Source organism: Podarcis filfolensis, assembly GCF_964270895.1.
Source record: "Podarcis filfolensis genome assembly, chromosome: 5".
NCBI lineage: Eukaryota > Metazoa > Chordata > Lepidosauria > Squamata > Lacertidae > Podarcis > Podarcis filfolensis.
Genome location: NC_139608.1, coordinates 15,299,903 through 15,318,727, shown reverse-complemented (window position 1 = coordinate 15,318,727; position 18,825 = coordinate 15,299,903). Strand labels below are relative to the sequence as shown.

Here is an 18,825-nt window from a genome sequence, read left to right as displayed (position 1 = left end):
AAACAGTGAGGCAAGCTGTGTAATGGCGGCTGCTCCTGTCAGCTCAGTGTAACTCCACTGTAGCTACAGCTACAGCTCTCCCGCCTGTGTGTGGCACTTTTGTCTCAGTATTTACGGCATGTCCCATATTTACTCCACGAGCGCTGGCGGACACGAACGCTGATTGAGGAGCTGCGTTTGCCAGAGCTGCCTGAGTGAGTGCGCTTGTGGAATGGGGGGGGGGTGGGTAGCCAGGGGGCGGCTGAGGGAACTGGGTGGACGGGACAATATCTGGAGTGGGGGCTGCTGGGGGGGGGGGAGGAGAGTACTAGACCAGGGCTTGTCATGAGACCAATAGTGAGGGGAGGCTGGGTGAGGTAAGAATATGGATGGCGGCATGTATTTATTTACCGTATTTTTCGCTCTATAGGACGCACTTTCCCCCCTCCAAAAATGAAGGGGAAATGTGTGTGCGTCCTATGGAGCGAATGCTGGGGGGAGGCAGGCAGGAAAAGCCCCCAAAAGCCGCACACGAGCTCCGCCCTCAGGAGCCAGTCAGTCCCTTCTCCCTCCTCGTAGAAAAGCCCACAGGAGCCGTGCGCTCCTTAAAGGGTGTGCGGCTCCTGTGGGCTTTTGCGGGAGGTGGGGATATTGCCATAGCTGCGTGCAGCCTCTCCCTGCTGGAGAGGTTACACGGGGCTAAAGAAGCCATAGCCCCGCTCAGCCTCTCCCGGCTGGAGAGATTGCGCGTGGCTAGGGCAGAACCCCTCTCGCTCTCCAGGCTTCCAAGGTAGCCGCCTGAAGGCGACTGAATGCACCTTGAACGGCACCTTGTTTTAGAGGGGGAGAACAAGGGGGGGGGAACTCTCCCCCTCTCTGCGCAGCGCCTCCTGCTGCTTCGCTGAAGGGGCGCTGGGCAGAGAGGGGGAGAATTTTTTTTTCTTGTTCTCCCCCTCTAAAACAAGGTGCGTCCTATAGAGCGAAAAATACGGTATATATTTAATTGCAACATTCTGTTGTATAAGACAACCCTCAATTTTAAACTTTAAAAAATTGGGGGGAAATCTCGTCTTATACACGGAAAAATATGGTAATTAGAAATCTCAGGAAACAGTCTCTGGCGGAAAAAAAGAATAGGCTCAGGTTTCAGAAAATACAGTTGCTCAGAGTATGTTAAATAAGATGCACAAACCTTCCGTAATTATATCCTCCAACTCTGTGTCTGAGGAGTTGTCTACGTGCTTTGCATTGTTCTGCAGCTCTGGCTCCACACACATAACATTCATTGCCTGGCCCTCCACCAACAGCCTCTTTTTTGCAGGCTGCTCAACTAGAAGAGATGAACAACTTACCTGTTACAAGAGAAAAGAAGAAGATCATGATACAAGAAAACAGTACACATAACCTTGCAAGGTCAGGGCATGCATTCATTAGACTTATTGCTACACAGAGAGACAAAGAATAGGTGTGTGCCTTTTGTTGTCTATGGTCCAACTCCAAACCAACATAACAATCAAAACAGATGAAATGAGAATGGAAGAATGAGAAGAGAAGCAAATAAATCTATTTTTCATTTGAAATAAATAGTTGCTTATTTTAGACTTCTATCTGTGGCTTTGGAAATCTCAAAACATAGGGGAAAGTATCAGAAGAAGACACCGCAGAAAATATATATGCTATTTTCAATTCATCCAATGCCTGTTATATCAAAAATATCTTCCCACTCCTTTTCTGATAGATTACCTTCCATTGTCTTGCATTGTCTATTTTCTGTCTTTAAATGTGTACAAAGGAAAGAAAAGAGACTCAGGAAGATAATCTGCCTGTTATGAAGGTAGAAGAATTCTGCTGGATGTTATACGTGGAGCTGCCTCTAAAGGATGTAACACCAATCCTGGCCCAGCTGCACTGGCTGCTATTTAGCTTCTGCATCCAATTCAAAGTGATGGTTTCAACCTATGATGTCTTATGCTGCTCAGGATGCCAATAGCTCATATGAACAGACCCTGTGATCTGTGATGAGGCCTTTCCAGAGAACGGGCCTTTTCTGCGGTGGCTCCCCATTTGTGGAACGCTGTCCCCAGGGAAATAAGTTTAGGCAAAAGCATTCCTCTTCAACCAGGCCTGCAGCTGTTAATCAACCTATAGCCTTTTCAAGGGGGAGGTGGGGACAATGACACAGTATATAAATAATAATAATAATAATAATAATAATAATAATAATAATAATAATATAAAAATGGCTTGGAATCTATCTACAAGTATCTTTCTATCCTCTTTGCTTATTCTTTCCTCTCTGAAGTTCAATAGATGGACTGAACATAAGTTGTATTTAACAGCTGACAACAATAACAGTGTGGTATAGGCAAAAAAACTGCCCATTCAGGCTCAGCCTATCCAGAAGTGAATCCATTTAGAAGATTCTGGCAGGATTTGGATTGGGTAAATCAGTCTATTTCTAGTCCATGACCGTTTTGCATGTTTTGGCATCAATTACAGGACTGGTTCATAATCTTTGCTTTAATGGTTGCCCCCAAGGAAGAGTCAATTGACTCAGAAGGTCTTGGGACAAATACATAATCTTATCTACCTTTGAGCTCTCCTCTCTACATCCTGACATCGGATGCCTTCCCATTTCCTGCCCCCTTTTTTATACTGAGTCAACGCATTGGTCCACTGAACCCTGAATTACATAATCTGAATTACATAATCTGAAGGGCAGGGGTCTTTTGGGACTCATGCAGATGAGTCCTAGCTCCTAGCTCTGCTACTTTATGTTCAGAATTGCAGGGAGGCAACACATCTAAACCAAGAAAAAACAGACCCCATTGACCACAGTGAAAGAGTTTCTAATAAGCTATTTGACTCGAATCAAGTTCAGTCTGTGGTAAAGTTATTTGGAGCGAAAAGCTTTAGAGAAGCAATAGCCCCAAATAACCACAACACATTGCTTCCTAAATCAACCCAACTAGCCAACCAACCAACCAACCAACCAACAAGATACAAATATGGCTCAACATTGCACACTTACAGGAAATGGCTCTAACCCCTCTTGGATCACAAAGCCCTCAATAACATGGGTCAGGATTTGTGGCTTAACGATAGCCTGTGGAGGTTTGTTTTCTATGCTAGGGTTCTTATGAGACACTGATGCGCTGTTACTCCTTGTTGGGATTGCTGGAAGCAAAAGAGGTGGTTGTGGAACAGAGGCATGCGAAGGGTCTGATGGTGATTTAATTACAGAAGCGCTAACTGATGAGGCCATTGAGGGATGTCCGTCTTGTTCTGGAAAAAACAGTATTATTATTTTTAAAAAACAACTCAAGCATTATTTACATTCACGGCTTCACCACTACAGAATTCCTTCCTAATTCTTGTTTTCTCAACTGACAAATTGACAAAATAATCTGGTCTTTTTGTCCAGTGCGCTCTTATCTTAGACAAGAGCCTACCAGTATCACAAATGCACCGTTGGGAGCGGGAACTGCACAACATAGCAATTTGCATAATGTGATTTATCACAATATTGTTTAACTAGCACAGAAATCCAGTTCCACTGGCATGAAATTTATTGGTGCAAGGAGGACAATATGCTAGCAGTCTGTTGTGCATAATAATTATCCTTCTTTCTTGCCTAAAGCATTTTTCTAGTCCATTAAACATTATTGTAACATTAAAGGACTCACACTCATATTTTTATTTTTAATAAGCAGAAGATAAATTGTATACCCTAATTTGTGTACATGCTGAGAAACTGAGAAACAACCAGCAAGCCTGCCTCCTTCTATGTTTCTGTTCCTTAACTATTACTGCTACTTCTTTAATTCTAAGGTCCATCTTGCCCAATATTCTGCCTGTGACATATTCCATTTCTGGATATTTTTTAGGAAATGCACACCAATGACAGTTTACCTATAGCTAAATAGCTACTGCAATTCTTGTATACTGTTATCTTGTGTTGACAGAGGTTAACAGAAGTGACCAGCAATTGTGAAGTCTGGCTTTGTGACATTTCATTTTTTTAAAAATGAGAACTAACCGAATAATACCCAGTTAAGCAAAGTGTATTGGTGCTTTTCACCAAATCTGATGAATCTGTGGCCTGGGATGGGGACTGGAATGCAATGTAAGGTGTGGGGGGTTAAAATGCAATGGTTATTGAGTTACACCTATTGCCATGACATGTTTTAAGATAGCTGGCGGCAGACATCTGGCTTACAGATGTTAAGAGACTGGTAGCACTAGAGATCTGGGGATCTTAGGGCGGATGAACATTGCTAGTCATGGCCTCTGAGCAAGCAACAAAAAAACACATTAGGCAAAAGACTCAATCCTACACCCACCTCAAGTCAATAATGCCTGGTTTTGGGGTCTGTGAAACCCTAAGAGGCTGCCCCTGCACCTCTCCCCAATTCCACAATCATGTCAGCCATTGGTTGTACCTCAGTGGCTATGTGGCTGCTCACTTATGCTTCCCCTCATATTGAAACTGTTTAGCTCCTTCCTCCTCTGTTCCTACTGACGTTGGATCTGCCTGGCTTCCTCATGTCTGCCTACTGTAACAGGCCCTTGAATTCTCTCTTTTTCCTTCAGGGTTCTGAGCTGCAGAAGCACATGTGCAAAAAAAAAAAAAAAAAGCAGAGGCTCTTGCCATTTCCGTCTGCCTTAAGCTACAAACCAGCAGGCTGCTTGCTGCTAAGGTGAACTAGTTGGCGGGTGATCAGTTTCCCCCCTGTCCTCTCCCCACCTTGAATCTAAATTGGTTTCAGCAATCTGCTGACTCCAAGACACAATTCAGACATTCAAGTATACTAGGTGAGATTCTATCCCTTTATCTTGCAGCACAATCAAAACTGCACAAAGAGAAAAGAATGGACACCACACCGGAGTCTGCCCTAAATAATTACACACCTCCATATTCCTTCTTACCTGAAAAAGGTTCCTCATAGCCGAGCTCGTCTCTGTTTCTTAAAGTTATAGCAGGAGGTGACAAGGTGGGTGGAGTGGGGGTCCTAACCATACGCACACAGTCCGATTCTTCTGGCATCTCCTCCTCACACATGTCTTCCACTTGATAAATCTGCATTGAAGAGATAAACACTTTTAGAAGCAAACCCTACAGATATTTTATGGAATTGTTAGTTGCCCTGGGTCTTCATTTTTTTTTTTTTTGAAGGGAAATGCAGGACAGCCATACTGAAATAAAGGTATTGCCAACTTAATCAAAATAAGGCTATTATCAATGTAACTTTAGCTATTATCAATGTAACTTTAGCAAAGATTACAGTCATACCTCAGGTTACAGATGTTTCAGGCTGCGCACCGTGCCGAATCCGGAAGTACTGAACGGGTTACTTCCAGGTTTTGACGCTTGCGCATGTGCAGAAGCACTAAATCACGCTTTGCGCATGCGCAGAAGCGCTGAATTGCGACCTGCGCAGACGCGGCACTGCGGGTTGCAAACGTGCCTCCCGCACGGATCACATTTGCAACCTGAGCGTCCACTGTATGATTACTGCTTCATCATGAAAAAAACAGCTGGTGCATACATGGCAGGGTTAGGATGCTTTGATTTACATATGCATTCATTCCTTTAGCTATTTCCACCTTGCTGTTGGTCAAGACTTCTCAGAGTACCTAACAATTTTTAAGTCAAATGTATAATCTATCACATCAAAATAGTAAAACCGGCAAACGCTTTTGAGAAAAACACTATTTTCAATCCTGAAGAGCTGTAAGAACACAAATATCTAACATCCATCCAGTTTAAACTTGTCGGTGTTTCATCTCCCATTTCAAAACTGGAGAGGGAAGTTATCAGACGCTTACCACCGGGGTCTCAACAGGAACTGCTTGTTGCACTTGAAGATTCACTGCAACCGTCTGAGGAGGAGGAAGAGTCTGAAACGGCAGCTGGACCAACGCTTCGGCAGCAGGAAGCTCCTCCTCAGAAACCAACGTGTTCTGCACCAAAACCTGACCCTGGGACAAAATGTCAGGCTGCACTTGTAAAGACTGAACAGGCGGGAGAGGAAGCGGCTGGCTGTGGGCTGGAGATGTTGGCAGCTGGGGAGAGGCTGCCACTGGGATTGGCGTGGGCTGCAAAGCCGGATACTGCTGGTGAGGCGTTGGAGATGTTATATGTTGGCCCGTGGACACCATGGCAGGCTGATCCGGTGACCCAATGTGAACTATTGGGGAAGGTGGCAGCTGGGCTGGAAGATTAGAAGGCTGCGAGGTTGCTTCTGCTGGCCTATCATCGGCCTGCGCCGGGTGATGCTCTGACTGAAGTGCTGATGATGCTAGCGGATGTGTTTGCGACTGAATAAGAGCTTGGGGGTGTATAATTATTGTTGGCGACTGGCTGGGCGAAGGAGGTGGTGGAGGAGATACCACGACTGACTGCTGGGAGGACTGGGATGGAGTTGGAGAAAGTGGAGGAGGAAGTGGCGGGGGATGGATGTGGACAGGTGTGCAGTGCTGCGATGAGGTGCTGCTGGGGGCTGGAGGAAGAGCATGGCCTTGGAGAGGGGCACAGTGTTGCGACACAGATGCTTCCTGGTTGGGAGGAAGCTGGAGCGTGATTGGTTGAACTTGTTGCTGCTGGAAGATCAGCTGGTGGTGGGAAATTTTTGAAGGTGGTGAGTGAAGAGGGGACTGCTGGTGCTTTAACAGAGAATGAGGCTGAATAGCAGAATATGAAGCTGCACAGTGAAAAGGAAAATAAAAAGAGAGAATCAATAATCATTTCCTTAAATCCGCAAAAAATAATAATGCATAGTTTTAGAGTCATGTCCACCCGGCATTTGACCAAATCAAACAAATAGATCTATTATAAATGGCAAATAGAGGCCATTATAAATGGCAACTAATACATTCAATACAATACCCTGAATTTGACAAATCCTTAGAGAAACACACCTATGAACAATAATATGAGGGTAGGGGGACTATTTTTCACTAGAAAATTCTTCATTTTTAGAATTAAATTGGGCAACTGTAACAGACAAAACAGTAGTCAAATCTAAAATCAAAGTTGTAGCTAACTTTTTCCAGTGACTATCCCTAGGAAGCAGTTCTTCAGGCATACTACAATAATTTGTATGTTAACATTTGGTATCTGAAGAAGTGTGCATGCACACGAAAGCTCATAACAAACTTAGTTGGTCTCTAAGGTGCTACTGGAATGATTTATTTATTTTATTTTGTATGTTAACAGTTTTCACTGCCGTTCACTGCCTTAAAATCTATATAATTCATACATTTATGGAAGGGCTTTGTGTTAATGTGCCATCATGTGTTAAAATACTTACAAATATCCTAATAAAAATAATTCCACAGTAAAGCTTCAAGTTTGACTGTAACATTCAAACGCTAACCCTAAAATCCTATGGGTCCCTGGGGTGGCAACCCATGGGATAGAGGAAGATCAGCTCTCCAGTAGTGGAAAGAGACATCTAACCTTGGAGAGGGAGACCATATGCCGGCTGCTCCCTTCCTGAAGCTGTGGAAACTGCCATGGCCCTTTGCTTTGCTGACGTCAGAGTTCTGGTGCTTGTAGGGTTGACAAGGGTGTTTTGGGGCCAGACCAGGGCAAGGCTTGGGTATGAATGATCCATTGCTGTCCCAGTTCCCCGACATGCCCCAAACCAGGAGCACAAGTATATTAGCCCTGGGGCCGACATATATACCGATTTGATCCCAACAAGAATGGGAGGGAAATTTAAAACAAAAACAGGTAGGTGCACAAGAGCAATCCTTAAACCAGCAGAGCGCTGGATTGGGATGTTCTGTTCTGTTCTCCTCTCACCCTCGGGAATTGCACAAAGTAAAGTTTATTGAAATGCTTCCCTCTCATCAAATACTTCAGTTCAACTACTGTTGGTAAAAGGAAGAAACCTTCCCAGATAGATATACAGTGATGTACCACTAATGTGCCACGCTGTTTCTTCAATATATGTACGTCACATTTCAATGACTTTAGGCAGAATTTTTCAGTCCAGAATGTGATGGAACACTGTCGTGTCAGTATATGAGTGCTTATTTTAATGTTCCCACTTACCTGGAGCTTCCTAGAATTTCCTGGGGCTTCAGATTTTGTGGGGCATTCCACACAAGTGACTGGACACAGAAAATATGCACAAAAATCAAACAATACATTGTATTTAAAATGAACATTCTTTGAAGAAGGTGACCTCTCTATCCTACCTGGTGCCATGAGCTGATGAATACTGGATGTGCGTGTGACGGCTGGGCTTCGAGGCTCTGCTGTTGGGCTGTCACCTTTCCGTTTGCTTTCTAGAGGATCTGACTGGCTGGCTTTGGTACTGGTTACGGGTTTATTAGGGCACACAGCTAGTGTCTGGGCATGACTACTGCTTTTTGGAGAGCCGTTCTGTGAACTAGATAATACACCCAACTTCTGGCTGCGCAGTGTCAAATTCTGGACCTAAAGAAAGGGATTAAAAAATAAATCCAACATGAAGTTTAATAACCAGCTTGATGGCAAGCTTTCCATTTGACGATGCCAAAATCAGAAAAGCACTACAATGAAGCCCAGTAAGTTCCATGGGAAAAGCAGGTCAGAACTGAGCTTCTCAATATCTACTGTTTACACAGTGCTAGAGATGTTAATAATACCAAAGTCCATACTATTGTGGTCAGAGAGCAGTATTAAAATTTACGTGATATTACTATTAGACTGACAATAAATAGTGGAATTCAAATCCATTCACAGTTCCCCCAAGGAAATTACTTTGCTTGGTTTTCTGTCACATCTATGATAGGCTATACAGATCTGGTTGGGGTAGTGGCAGGATAAAATGAAAAGAGGGAGGAAACATAAATACCCCAATAATACCATACAGAAAGGCCACCTCAAAGTGTATCTAACAAACCATTTAAATATATTGCAAAAAAGGGATGTAAAATATTTGTATAGAACACTAGTTGTAAAAGTGAAACACAGCACAGAGGTACGAGATTCTTATAGTTCCACATGATGCTAATTGAATCCTGAAAAGATGAAGTTTCCCACTGATAAATAAAATAAAAACACTGCAGGCACTTCACTAGACCACAGCTGGGTCAAAGTCAATGCTCCTCAAATCAGAATGACTTCTCACATTCCAGGAAACTGTTAGATACCTGCACCTAGCTTGAAATGCCAGGCTGTAAGGTGCTATACTTATAATACAAAGGGAAGGGAAGTCCAACTATATCTGTTTTGAACACTTCCATAATCATGTTGATCAAACAGACAATAAATAAATTTATACCCTGAAGGCCCTGCATAGCTTCACACGAACCACTGTTAACTGACATCTCAAGACATTCCTGTGACCTTTGGAGTCCCTTCCAACACTACAATTCTATGGTTCTATGAAAAGACTGGAAGAACATGGGAGCAATTCTGTCTTCACAAAAGAGGAATACTGAACATTAAGAAAATTATCAGACCTGCCTGGAAAGAATTTGAATTGTGCTTATCTAAAGGAAAACCAATTCACAATGATAACCAGCAGGAAATTAGGCGAGAAGAACAATATTAGTGACAGATCTTAGAATACTTGACTGCTTTGGTCAGAGTTCTTGGCATGTAAAACCTGGCATTCCGTGGTACAACTGAAAAAATTCCAGCAGCTACAACAATACAATTCCCTATTTGGCTTCCTGTATGATATACAGTCAAACCTTGGATCGTGAACGCCTCCATTTTGGAACGTTTTGGCTCCCGAACGCCAAAACCTGGAAGTAAATGCTCTGGTTTTAAATGCTTTTCAGAAGCCAAATGTCTGAAACAGCTTCCGTTTGAGTCCAGGAAGCTCCTGCAACCAACTGGAAGCTGCGCCTCAGTTGCCAAACATTTCAGAAGCCAAACGGATTACCTTCGACAACAGAGGTTTGAGTGTATACAGCATGAACACAAAATCTACTGATGATGTACTGAAGGTCTGCAAAAAATTGGAAAAATCATAGATGCATGATGGAAACAAAAATACTATACTGATGCTGAATATCTTTGCTGTGAATTTATAGCAATAGCTCAAAGACTTCCAAAGTCCATGCTGCCACAAGCAGTACTTCTTTTCATACTGAAACAAAAACTCCTGGATAATGTGCCTAATGTTTCTCACACTTGCAGTGTCAGTGGCAAGTGGCAAATGCAGTTTCTCAAAGCTCAAACTTATAAAAACTTACATATGCTCAATCATGTTGCAAAAGAGACTAGTTGGCTTGAGAACTATAACAGTTGAACATGCCCAAGCATCATCACTTGACCTGAAGGAATTGGTGGCAAAATTAGTAAATGAAAAGGGACTCAAAGCAAGATACTGATGTGCATGAAATTGAAATTTATGAGACTTACATCTTAATATCATAATTCACAAGATTATTATTCAAAATGATTTGGCTAAAACATTTTCTATTTGAGAAACATAATCAAATATGGATGTATTACATATTCTTCCAATTTAAGATAAATTTAGCAGTTTCAAGTTTGTGCTTTTCATTTGTTCTGTAAGACATCTGTTTCTGAAAACTGAAGTTAGCATTTTTTTGAGGTAGTTAGCCTTGCCTAGGGCACAAAATAGCCGGCACTCGCACTGCCTATATGTTACTTCCAAGTAGAAGCTTAAAAATAGCAGAACTACCCTGCTCTTTCCTAGACAGCATTGCCTAAAACAGACTTCCTCAAACTCGGCCCTCCAGATGTTTTTGGCCTACAACTCCCATGATCCCTAGCGAGCAGGACCAGTGGTCAGGGATGATAGGAATTGTAGTATCAAAACATCTGGAAGGCAGAGTTTGAGGAAGCCTGGCCTAAAAGCTGAAATATTCCTTCTCTCCAGGAAGGACAAAAACCCCCCACCTTCATCTTGAAGAGGAATGAACTTTTTGCTGTTTGCTCTGTTACATATTGAGATGGATGATTTTTCTTTTATTTTCTTCTGTTCATTGCTCTGTCTGTCTTTTACACAAAACAGTGTCTATGACTAGGTTCCTGACCCTAATATGGTCAAAGTCACAGTCTCACTTTTAAGAAATAATACATTGAGGTATTTAAAAACTACAGAGGACAATGAACAATGACAAGGAAACTATAAATGAAAATATGAAGTCGAGCACTCAAAGTTAACATACCACAGTAAGACTGAAGGTAGTGGTAGAAAAAAGAGGCAGCAGAAAAGCAAGCAGATAAAAAAATTGAGAGGATAGGGTTATTGATATGGCAACAGTTCTTTGTGAGGTCACTAGAAGCCTTGAGGCCAAAGATCCTACATGAGAAAAGATTGCCCTTAAGCTCTTAATTCTCATACACGCTCAAATATGGGGCACACTGAGCTAATGCAAATGCAATATATTTATTTGTACAAAAACAAAAGCTTATATTGGAACAGTTGGCTGCCTGCTTCCTTGATTGTGTTCTGAAAAGGGGGATTACTTAGGAAGCAAACCAATACACGCCCTTATTTTTCAACCTGACTACTAAAATCAATACTTTAATCTTTTGGGTATGCTTTTAGTACAGGTTAACAGGGGAAAAACACAGAACAATCTTATGTTAAGCAGGGCCAAGGCATCACTGGTTGGTGGATGATATCCATGCTTTATGATGTCACTGCTGTCATAGAAACCATGTGTGCACACAAATGAAAATGCCATCAGCCAGTACAAGAGCATGGAAAGCTGAGAGAGGAGGCAACATCTTGAGTGGGGCAGGGTCAGCGAAAACCGAAACAAGAACGCTCCACAACCTGGGGCACAATTCAGATTCTGGGCACATAGTATGGAACAGGAGTTTGACTGGCTACAGAGTCAGTCAGCCCTTTGCAAAGTAGACCTCTACAGTCCCGACGAGTCAAGAAACCAAGACCGCAAAGTTATCTGTTTCGTTGATGTTGGCAACCTCAAAGTAACAGACAAACACAAACACAACAGAGGATTATCTGGTGCCGCTGACCCTTGTCTTGACCTTCGTAATCTTGAAGAAAAGGAAGTAATTGTAATAAAGGACAACGAGAACGATCCCCATTCTAATACCGAAGGCGCCGTCTGCCTTTTCAAGCAAGGCTCTTCTGAAGAACTCAACGTTGTTAGCTGGCTCAGCAACGACCTTCAGAAATACGCAGTTGGATTCCAGCATGCACTAACCCCCTCAGGCCCTCGTAAATCTGCTTACAATTCACCTGCGCTTGAGAAGATGTCCCAGACCAGTGATACTTCCTTCCGGGGCAATGGTTGCCCAAGAGGAGGAGATGATCTTTCCTATTATGTTAACAAACTCTGTTCTTTAGTGGTTCAAATGGCACAGAAGGAAATGAAGGATAAATTTGACAGTAGTAAATGCATTCGGCAATCCATCAACCCCCGCGGATCAAACAGCAGCGCAGACTATGGCAAGCTGTCCCCCAAATCATCTCACGATGACCCCAGAAAAGCTTCCGTCTTTTATGGAGAGATGTGCAATCAGAACGGCTACAGGAATGGTCAGGGAGCAGACAGACAAATGTTGGAAAGGAAACAGTCATGTCCTGGACAGGATGATGGCTCTGTAAGCAAAGGGTTGATGGTATATGCAAACCAGGTTGCTTCAGATATGATGTTCTCATTCATGAAGACAATGAAAGTCCAAAAAGGCAAGCATCCTCCACCAGCTTGCGTGGTGTTAAAGAAGGTGCTTTTGAAACACACCAGGGATGTCATATCTGACTTAATTGACTCCACTATGAAAAATCTACACAACGTCACAGGAGTGCTCATGACAGACTCTGACTTTGTCAACACAGTGAAGAAGAACCTTTTCAATGCAGGGACCCAGAAGTCAACTGAGATTCTGGAAGCAATGGTGAAACGTTTATTCAAAGCATTGTCAGGAGACGATAAAAAGCAATGCTTAGCTTTCACGGCACTAAAAGCAGGTACACACACAGACTCCAGAACTCAAGGATTGCAGTTTGCATCACTTAAAGGTGAAATGCAGGGCAGAGGAGGAAATGGACAAATGAGGCCCCATCCCGGTGGAAGCAAAGGTGCAGACAAGCACTGTTCAATGGATGTGTACGCTAAAGACCTTATTGTAACAGCGTTAATGTTAATACAGCAACACCTCTTAGAAAAAAACAAAGATCAAGCACCCACCCGCGAGACAACTACCACATCGTTTTGCTGTTCCCATGACAGAAGCGGTGGGTCCAAATATGGTTCAAGGCCAGGCGGGGGCAGACAGGAAAGCCTGGAATCCCAAAAATGTGATATCTCAAGTATTCTCTTGTCCATCATCCAGAAAGTACTAAGAGAAGCTGGTGTTGCAGACGAGTGTCCCCCTGACAGAGGCTATAAGCAGCCTTCCTTTGCCGAGTGCAGACCACAGAGGGCCTTATCTAAATCATATGGGGGGCCTGATATGAATGACAACATGGAACAGATAAACAAGCAGTTTATTGACCAACTGGTGGAATCGGTGATGAAGCTGTGCATGCTGATGGCTAAAGGTGGCGATGACGGAAAATGTAACGGGATGCCATTGGGTGTGGGCTCTGAGGTGATTGTGAATAACCAGAACTGCAACAACAGTACACAAAACAAAGAACTGCAAGCTGTGCTCCAGTGGTTAGTTGCTTCGCAATTCAATGTGCCAAACCTGACATTCATGAACGATCAAGATGGAGAATTGGCAAGGCTTCCTCAGCTGGCTGACAAAGCAGCCAAGAAGGGCTACAGCGTAGGCGACATTGTTCAGGAGGTAATGAGGTATTATGAAAAACAACAGGTGGATGCCATGTCGGGACAAATGCCTCGGTGTGGACTAGTCGACTGGCTGCTTGCTAACCTGTAAGAACTAACTCTTCCCTCTCATGTTACTCTCGTGAGCCCAGTCCAGGCGCCGAAACCACTCTTTGCTGGCGCAACTGAAACCACCAATACAGCCCCACTGCAAGCAACAGTGCACTGAACTGAACTGGGGTAGCTGGGCAAGCTCATCAATAAAAAAGAATAAAAAAAAAAGTGAGAGGGGAGACAGGCTGTTTATTGATCACTTCAAACAAATAACCAGGTCCTAATTATACATTATACATAATCCAAGGAGCCCAGAAACAGCATTAAAAAAAATAAATCAAAATGCAGGATGTGTTCAAGGCCTTTCTACTACTACTGTAGGCTGCTAATGAAAATTAGTGATAAGGCACAGAAAGGTGGGGGAAAGAAGGAAGGGGAGGGAGTCCAAGTTTCCGGTCACAGTAGATGAGAAAGTATCAGTTGTGGCAACTGTCTCAACGCGTTACAAATCAGAATGTGGTAAAATTTAAAAGCTTATATTCACTTCTGCTTTGTGACATCCACTTTGTGCTTTGAACATTCCACCCTCATCTACCTACTGATGTAAAGAAGTATTCTGTCTCCAAAAGGGAGTGCTCCAGAAAATAAATGTTAGGACAATGCATTTACATTGTGTTCACTTCCAGGCCAGTTTATTTTAAAGGAATCTCCGTGCTTCTCCTTTGCTACTGCCCATAACTTTAATAGGGAAGTAGAATGCAATTAACAAACTACTGGGGGCAACCTCTGGCAATATAAGTCAGTTGCCTCTTACATGGTTGCATCCAGGATGTCTGTAACCAAAGACAGACACACGCTAAGCTGTATACTGCTGAGGTGGAATCATAGAATATCAAGCATTGGTAGATCTTGCTGACCAATTCAGGGTCTCATAAATTAATGTATCTGAAATCAGGAATACTCCCCCCCCCACCGCAAATGCACACAACCCCATGACAGAAAGTTCACGACAATGGGATGAATAGGAGGTCCTCATCTTGAGCATCACGTTATATAGCTAGCTTCAGTCAGTCACCTGGCTAGACCCTTGTTGCAGTTGGAATGGGGCATCTTTTCTTGCATGTCCTTTCTGACACATGAAATTTAATGCTAAATTGTAGGCAACACAGTGAATTAAACAAGGACTAAATGACTATCCTGCAATTTTGAGTGTGGTGAGTATTGTTTTAATGCCTTAGTCTCAGCAAGGTAATTTTGGTGTTACTTCTAGCTTAACAAAGTTTAGGATTTTAGACAAGTAACAATAAAAGTAGACCTGCGTCTTCTTTCTACATAATGAAGGACAAAGATGTACCAGTTGCAAGGACTGGTTTTGTGATTACACGAAAAATAAGTGTTTTACTTTCTGTAATTTAAGCTCTACCCATTCTGAATTGGTGGATCTCTACAAGGGTATGTCACAACACGTGGCAAAAAAATAAAAAAGTCTCTGTCACTTGATTATGGAAAGATGAAGAAAGTAAGATTGCACCATAAAATGCTTAAGAAATTTTCACAGTTTAAAAAACCACCAATATCTTCATGAGTCTGCATTTAACAATGTTAAAAGAAAATGCAGATCTTTCTGTTATAAAATATAATCCTACATGCACATGCATTATCTTTTAGGACAAACAGTAAGAATAACTTGCAGCTACTTTCTCTGTTGGGGCCCAGGCCTCCATCCTAGAACTCTCTCTGCACATTGCTTTTGACCTTACCAGCCCCACATCAAGTACAGTAGTTGTGCATGGTAGAGGATTTTTCTGTTTACACAATCCCTCCTCCTCGAGATATCTCTCACTGCACAGGTTGCCAAAAGGCTTATCAAACCTGGAACCACCCCTTACCAGAACCAAGGAAAAAAGTTATTTTATGCAAAACTATACGATGTGAAGACCAATTATTTGCTGCTACAAAACTGATGGAAGCAAACATATGAGGTGAAGAGCAGTAATAATCAGCACATGGTAAGGAACTGGAGAAATGTTAGGCAATGCTTTGTACTATATTGTAAGAGACTATGCAGAGCATGCAAGTAGAGCCAATATAGTAATCTTATACAGGCTGCTGAAATCCTTGGAAGAGTTCTGTTTGCAAATTCAGCACTGCTTACTTCACACATTGCCAGCTTGCCCTTAGCCAGCCTGCTAATATGTGAGTGATTTCAATATAATTAGCAGCATAAATTCATTAAAAATACTATCTATTTCACACACACTTCCCAAACCTGCATCAAGCTCACTGAAAGCTTGCTAGAATTAAAAGGTTTACAGTGTTTTGGGAACTGCATCTTCTTAGACTCTGGTAGACCTCCTCAAAGCAAGCCTCAGGGGTGACCCTCATAAAAGAAAACATAGTCTCAAGGCTAACGTTTTCAAAATAATAATAATAATAATAATAATAATAATAATAATAATAATTTTTATTTATACCCCGCCCTCCCCAGCCAAGGCCGGGCTCAGAGCGGCTTACAAGCAATAATAAAAACAAGTTGAATGTTTACAACTTAAAAACAAAATTAAAGTACAACATTAAAATATTGAAACATTAAAATATTAAAATGTAGCCTCATCGCAGGAGGAGAAGGAAAGGAAAAAAGAAAGAGAGGGAGGGAATCAAATTGGCTCCAAGCAAAAGGCCAGGCGGAACAACTCTGTCTTACAGGCCCTGCGGAAAGAAATCAGATCCTGCAGGGCCCTGGTCTCATGAGGCAGAGCGTTCCACCAGGCCGGAGCCAGAGTTGAAAAGGCCCTGGCTCTGGTTGAAGCCAATCTAACTTCCTTAGGGCCCGGGACCACTAGGGTGTTGCTATTTATGGACCTTGAGGCTCTCCGTGGGGCATACCTGGAGAGGCGGTCCCTTAGGTACGAGGGTCCTAGGCCGTGAAGGGCTTTAAAGGTTAAAAGCAGCACCTTAAATCTGACCCTGTACTCTACCAGGAGCCAGTGCAGCTGGAAAAGCACTGGGTGAATATGCTCCCATGGTAGAGACCCCGTGAGGAGCCTTGCTGCAGCATTCTGCACCCGCTGGAGTTTCTGGGTCAGCTTGAAGGGCAGCCCCGCGTAGAGAGAAATGTGGGGCAAGTCTCACTGGGGGAGAAGGAGGGGACACCTGGAGGGTAAACAAAGTTTCAAGAGGAGACTGGTATGCAAGTGTTTATGCATACCACATATGTTTATAGTGAACATCACAAAAACGTGGTGGAATGGAGAGAACCAGTGGGACATGGTTATCTTTGGATATAAATGCTACAGGAAGGACAGATAAGGGTAGACCAGAGGTGGTGTCACTCTGCACCTCAAAGACAGCACTGAATCCAGCAAGCTAGAAATCTCAAAACGGGCAGACTCCACCACAGAATCATTGTGGGTGGCGATACTGGCCCCCCCAAATAATTTAGTACTGGGGATGTGCTATCAAAATGCTCAAGGAGACCTTGAGATGATGAATGAAATCAAGGAAGTATCTAAAAGAGGAGACATTGCAATAATGTATAGAATGGCTACATATGTGTACCAGTCATGACAAAGAGGTAATATTTCTAGATGCCCTAAATGACTGTGCACTATAACAGCTGGTGTTGGAATTGACCAGAGAGGTGGTGACCCTGGACTTAATATTGAGTGGCACCCAGGACCTGGTAAGCGTTGTTAAGCGAACTGGGAGCAGTGCCTATAGTGCTCTTAAATATACATGCAAACGGTCAGTTGCTTAGAAGGCTCTTCTTTTGTTCTTGTGACCTTTAGTAAGGTAATGTGTACCTCCCCTAACAGCTGAAATGTGGGTATTGTTGCCACTGGTGTCTGCAAATAAGTTTGACCTAGTACAAACCAATTCTGTGGGGCATGGTCAGTCACTTTTGGAGTGTGTGGTGAGAATGGACTGGGGAAGCTGATCAGACACAATTAAGATCACTTATGCCACTGCTTGGTGATCGTTTGCATGTGTGGGGCCGTACATTTTTCAGCCAGTGTGTTCGCTTGCATCACCATCAGTTAAGAGGCTCTGTAACCATGGATGGGCCTGGTCAGATGTTACTTCACACATATGTATCCATAGGGCCACTCCACTTGGAGGATTCTCCTGTGGTTGAATCAGACCTATAGTTACCCAGGAGGAAAAGTGAAAAGAAGGGAGGATACTTGCTGAGCCAGATACACAGAGAAATTAGAATGTGCTGCTCCTTCTTGCAGTGCAACTCTGTAATTCATTCCTCAGATTAGCTTCCATACCCAAGGGCTGGAAAACTGTCAATGCAACACTAGGTTGTGGTTTTTTTAAGCAATCAAGGCGGATGGGTAGGAATCCAAGAAATTAGACCAGCTAGTTTAACATGTGTTCCAGGAAAAGTGATGGAATGCGCTTAAAGATAAAAACACTAAGCATATAGAAGAACAAGTCTTGCTGAAGAAGAATCAGCACAGCTTCCGCAAAGGAAAGTTATGTCTGTCAAAATTTTTAAACTTCTCTGTGAGTGTCAATTAGTCCAAGAGTATCAATAAGCAGCAAACATATGGAACTTTTGACTTCCAAGGAGCTTGATACAGTCCCTTATGAAAGACCCCTAAGTAAGCTTAGGAATCACTGGATAAGAGGAGATGCCCTCTTATGGACCATAAGGTAAGCAAAGAGAAGCAGAAAGTAGGAATAAATAGATAGTTCTCTTGTGGAGGCATGTAGAAAGTAAGATTCTGGTGCTTTTTAACCTATTCATAAACGATCTGGAGTTAGGAGTGAGCAGTGAGGTGGCCAATTTTGCTGATGACATAAAACTGGTAAAATAAAAAGAGGGCTATGAGGAGCTCCAAAAGAATATTTCCAAACTAGCTGAGTTGGCATTAAAACGGCAAATATAGTTTAATGTAAGCAAGCATAAAATGATACACAATAGGGTAAAAAATCCTAAATTCACATATTTACTAAAGGGCTCTAAACTGGAGGTGACTGACCAGAAAAGAGAACTTGGGGTTGTAGTGCATAGGTTGGTGCAAATGTTCTCCAATTGTGCAGCAGCTGTGAAAA

The 18,825-nt window shown here is 42.8% G+C and overlaps 2 protein-coding genes across 5 annotated transcripts in view; one reads left to right on the top strand and one right to left on the bottom strand.

The window, feature by feature from the left end:
- Positions 1-18,825, bottom strand: part of PHC3 (polyhomeotic homolog 3) — a 52,976-nt gene that overhangs the window by 15,181 nt on the left and 18,970 nt on the right. For all 4 annotated transcript variants that reach the window (XM_083613186.1, XM_083613188.1, XM_083613185.1 and 1 more), the window contains exons 7-11: positions 8,188-8,428; positions 5,809-6,683; positions 4,909-5,059; positions 3,011-3,264; positions 1,172-1,331 (exon numbers count right to left, since the gene is read on the bottom strand). In XM_083613186.1, coding sequence (XP_083469312.1) covers positions 1,172-1,331; positions 3,011-3,264; positions 4,909-5,059; positions 5,809-6,683; positions 8,188-8,428 — 1,681 coding nt within the window. The remainder of the gene's footprint in view (positions 1-1,171; positions 1,332-3,010; positions 3,265-4,908; positions 5,060-5,808; positions 6,684-8,187; positions 8,429-18,825) is intronic.
- On the top strand, positions 11,607-14,425 carry LOC310762354 (A-kinase anchor protein 4-like). The gene has a single exon (XM_083613266.1). The coding sequence runs from the start codon at positions 11,771-11,773 to the stop codon at positions 13,817-13,819; it is 2,049 nt and encodes a 682-aa protein (XP_083469392.1). The 5' UTR covers positions 11,607-11,770; the 3' UTR covers positions 13,820-14,425.

Coding starts and splice junctions, on each gene's coding strand:
- LOC310762354 (XM_083613266.1), top strand. CDS start 11,771: ATGGAACAGGAGTTTGACTGGCTACAGAGTCAGTCAGCCCTTTGCAAA.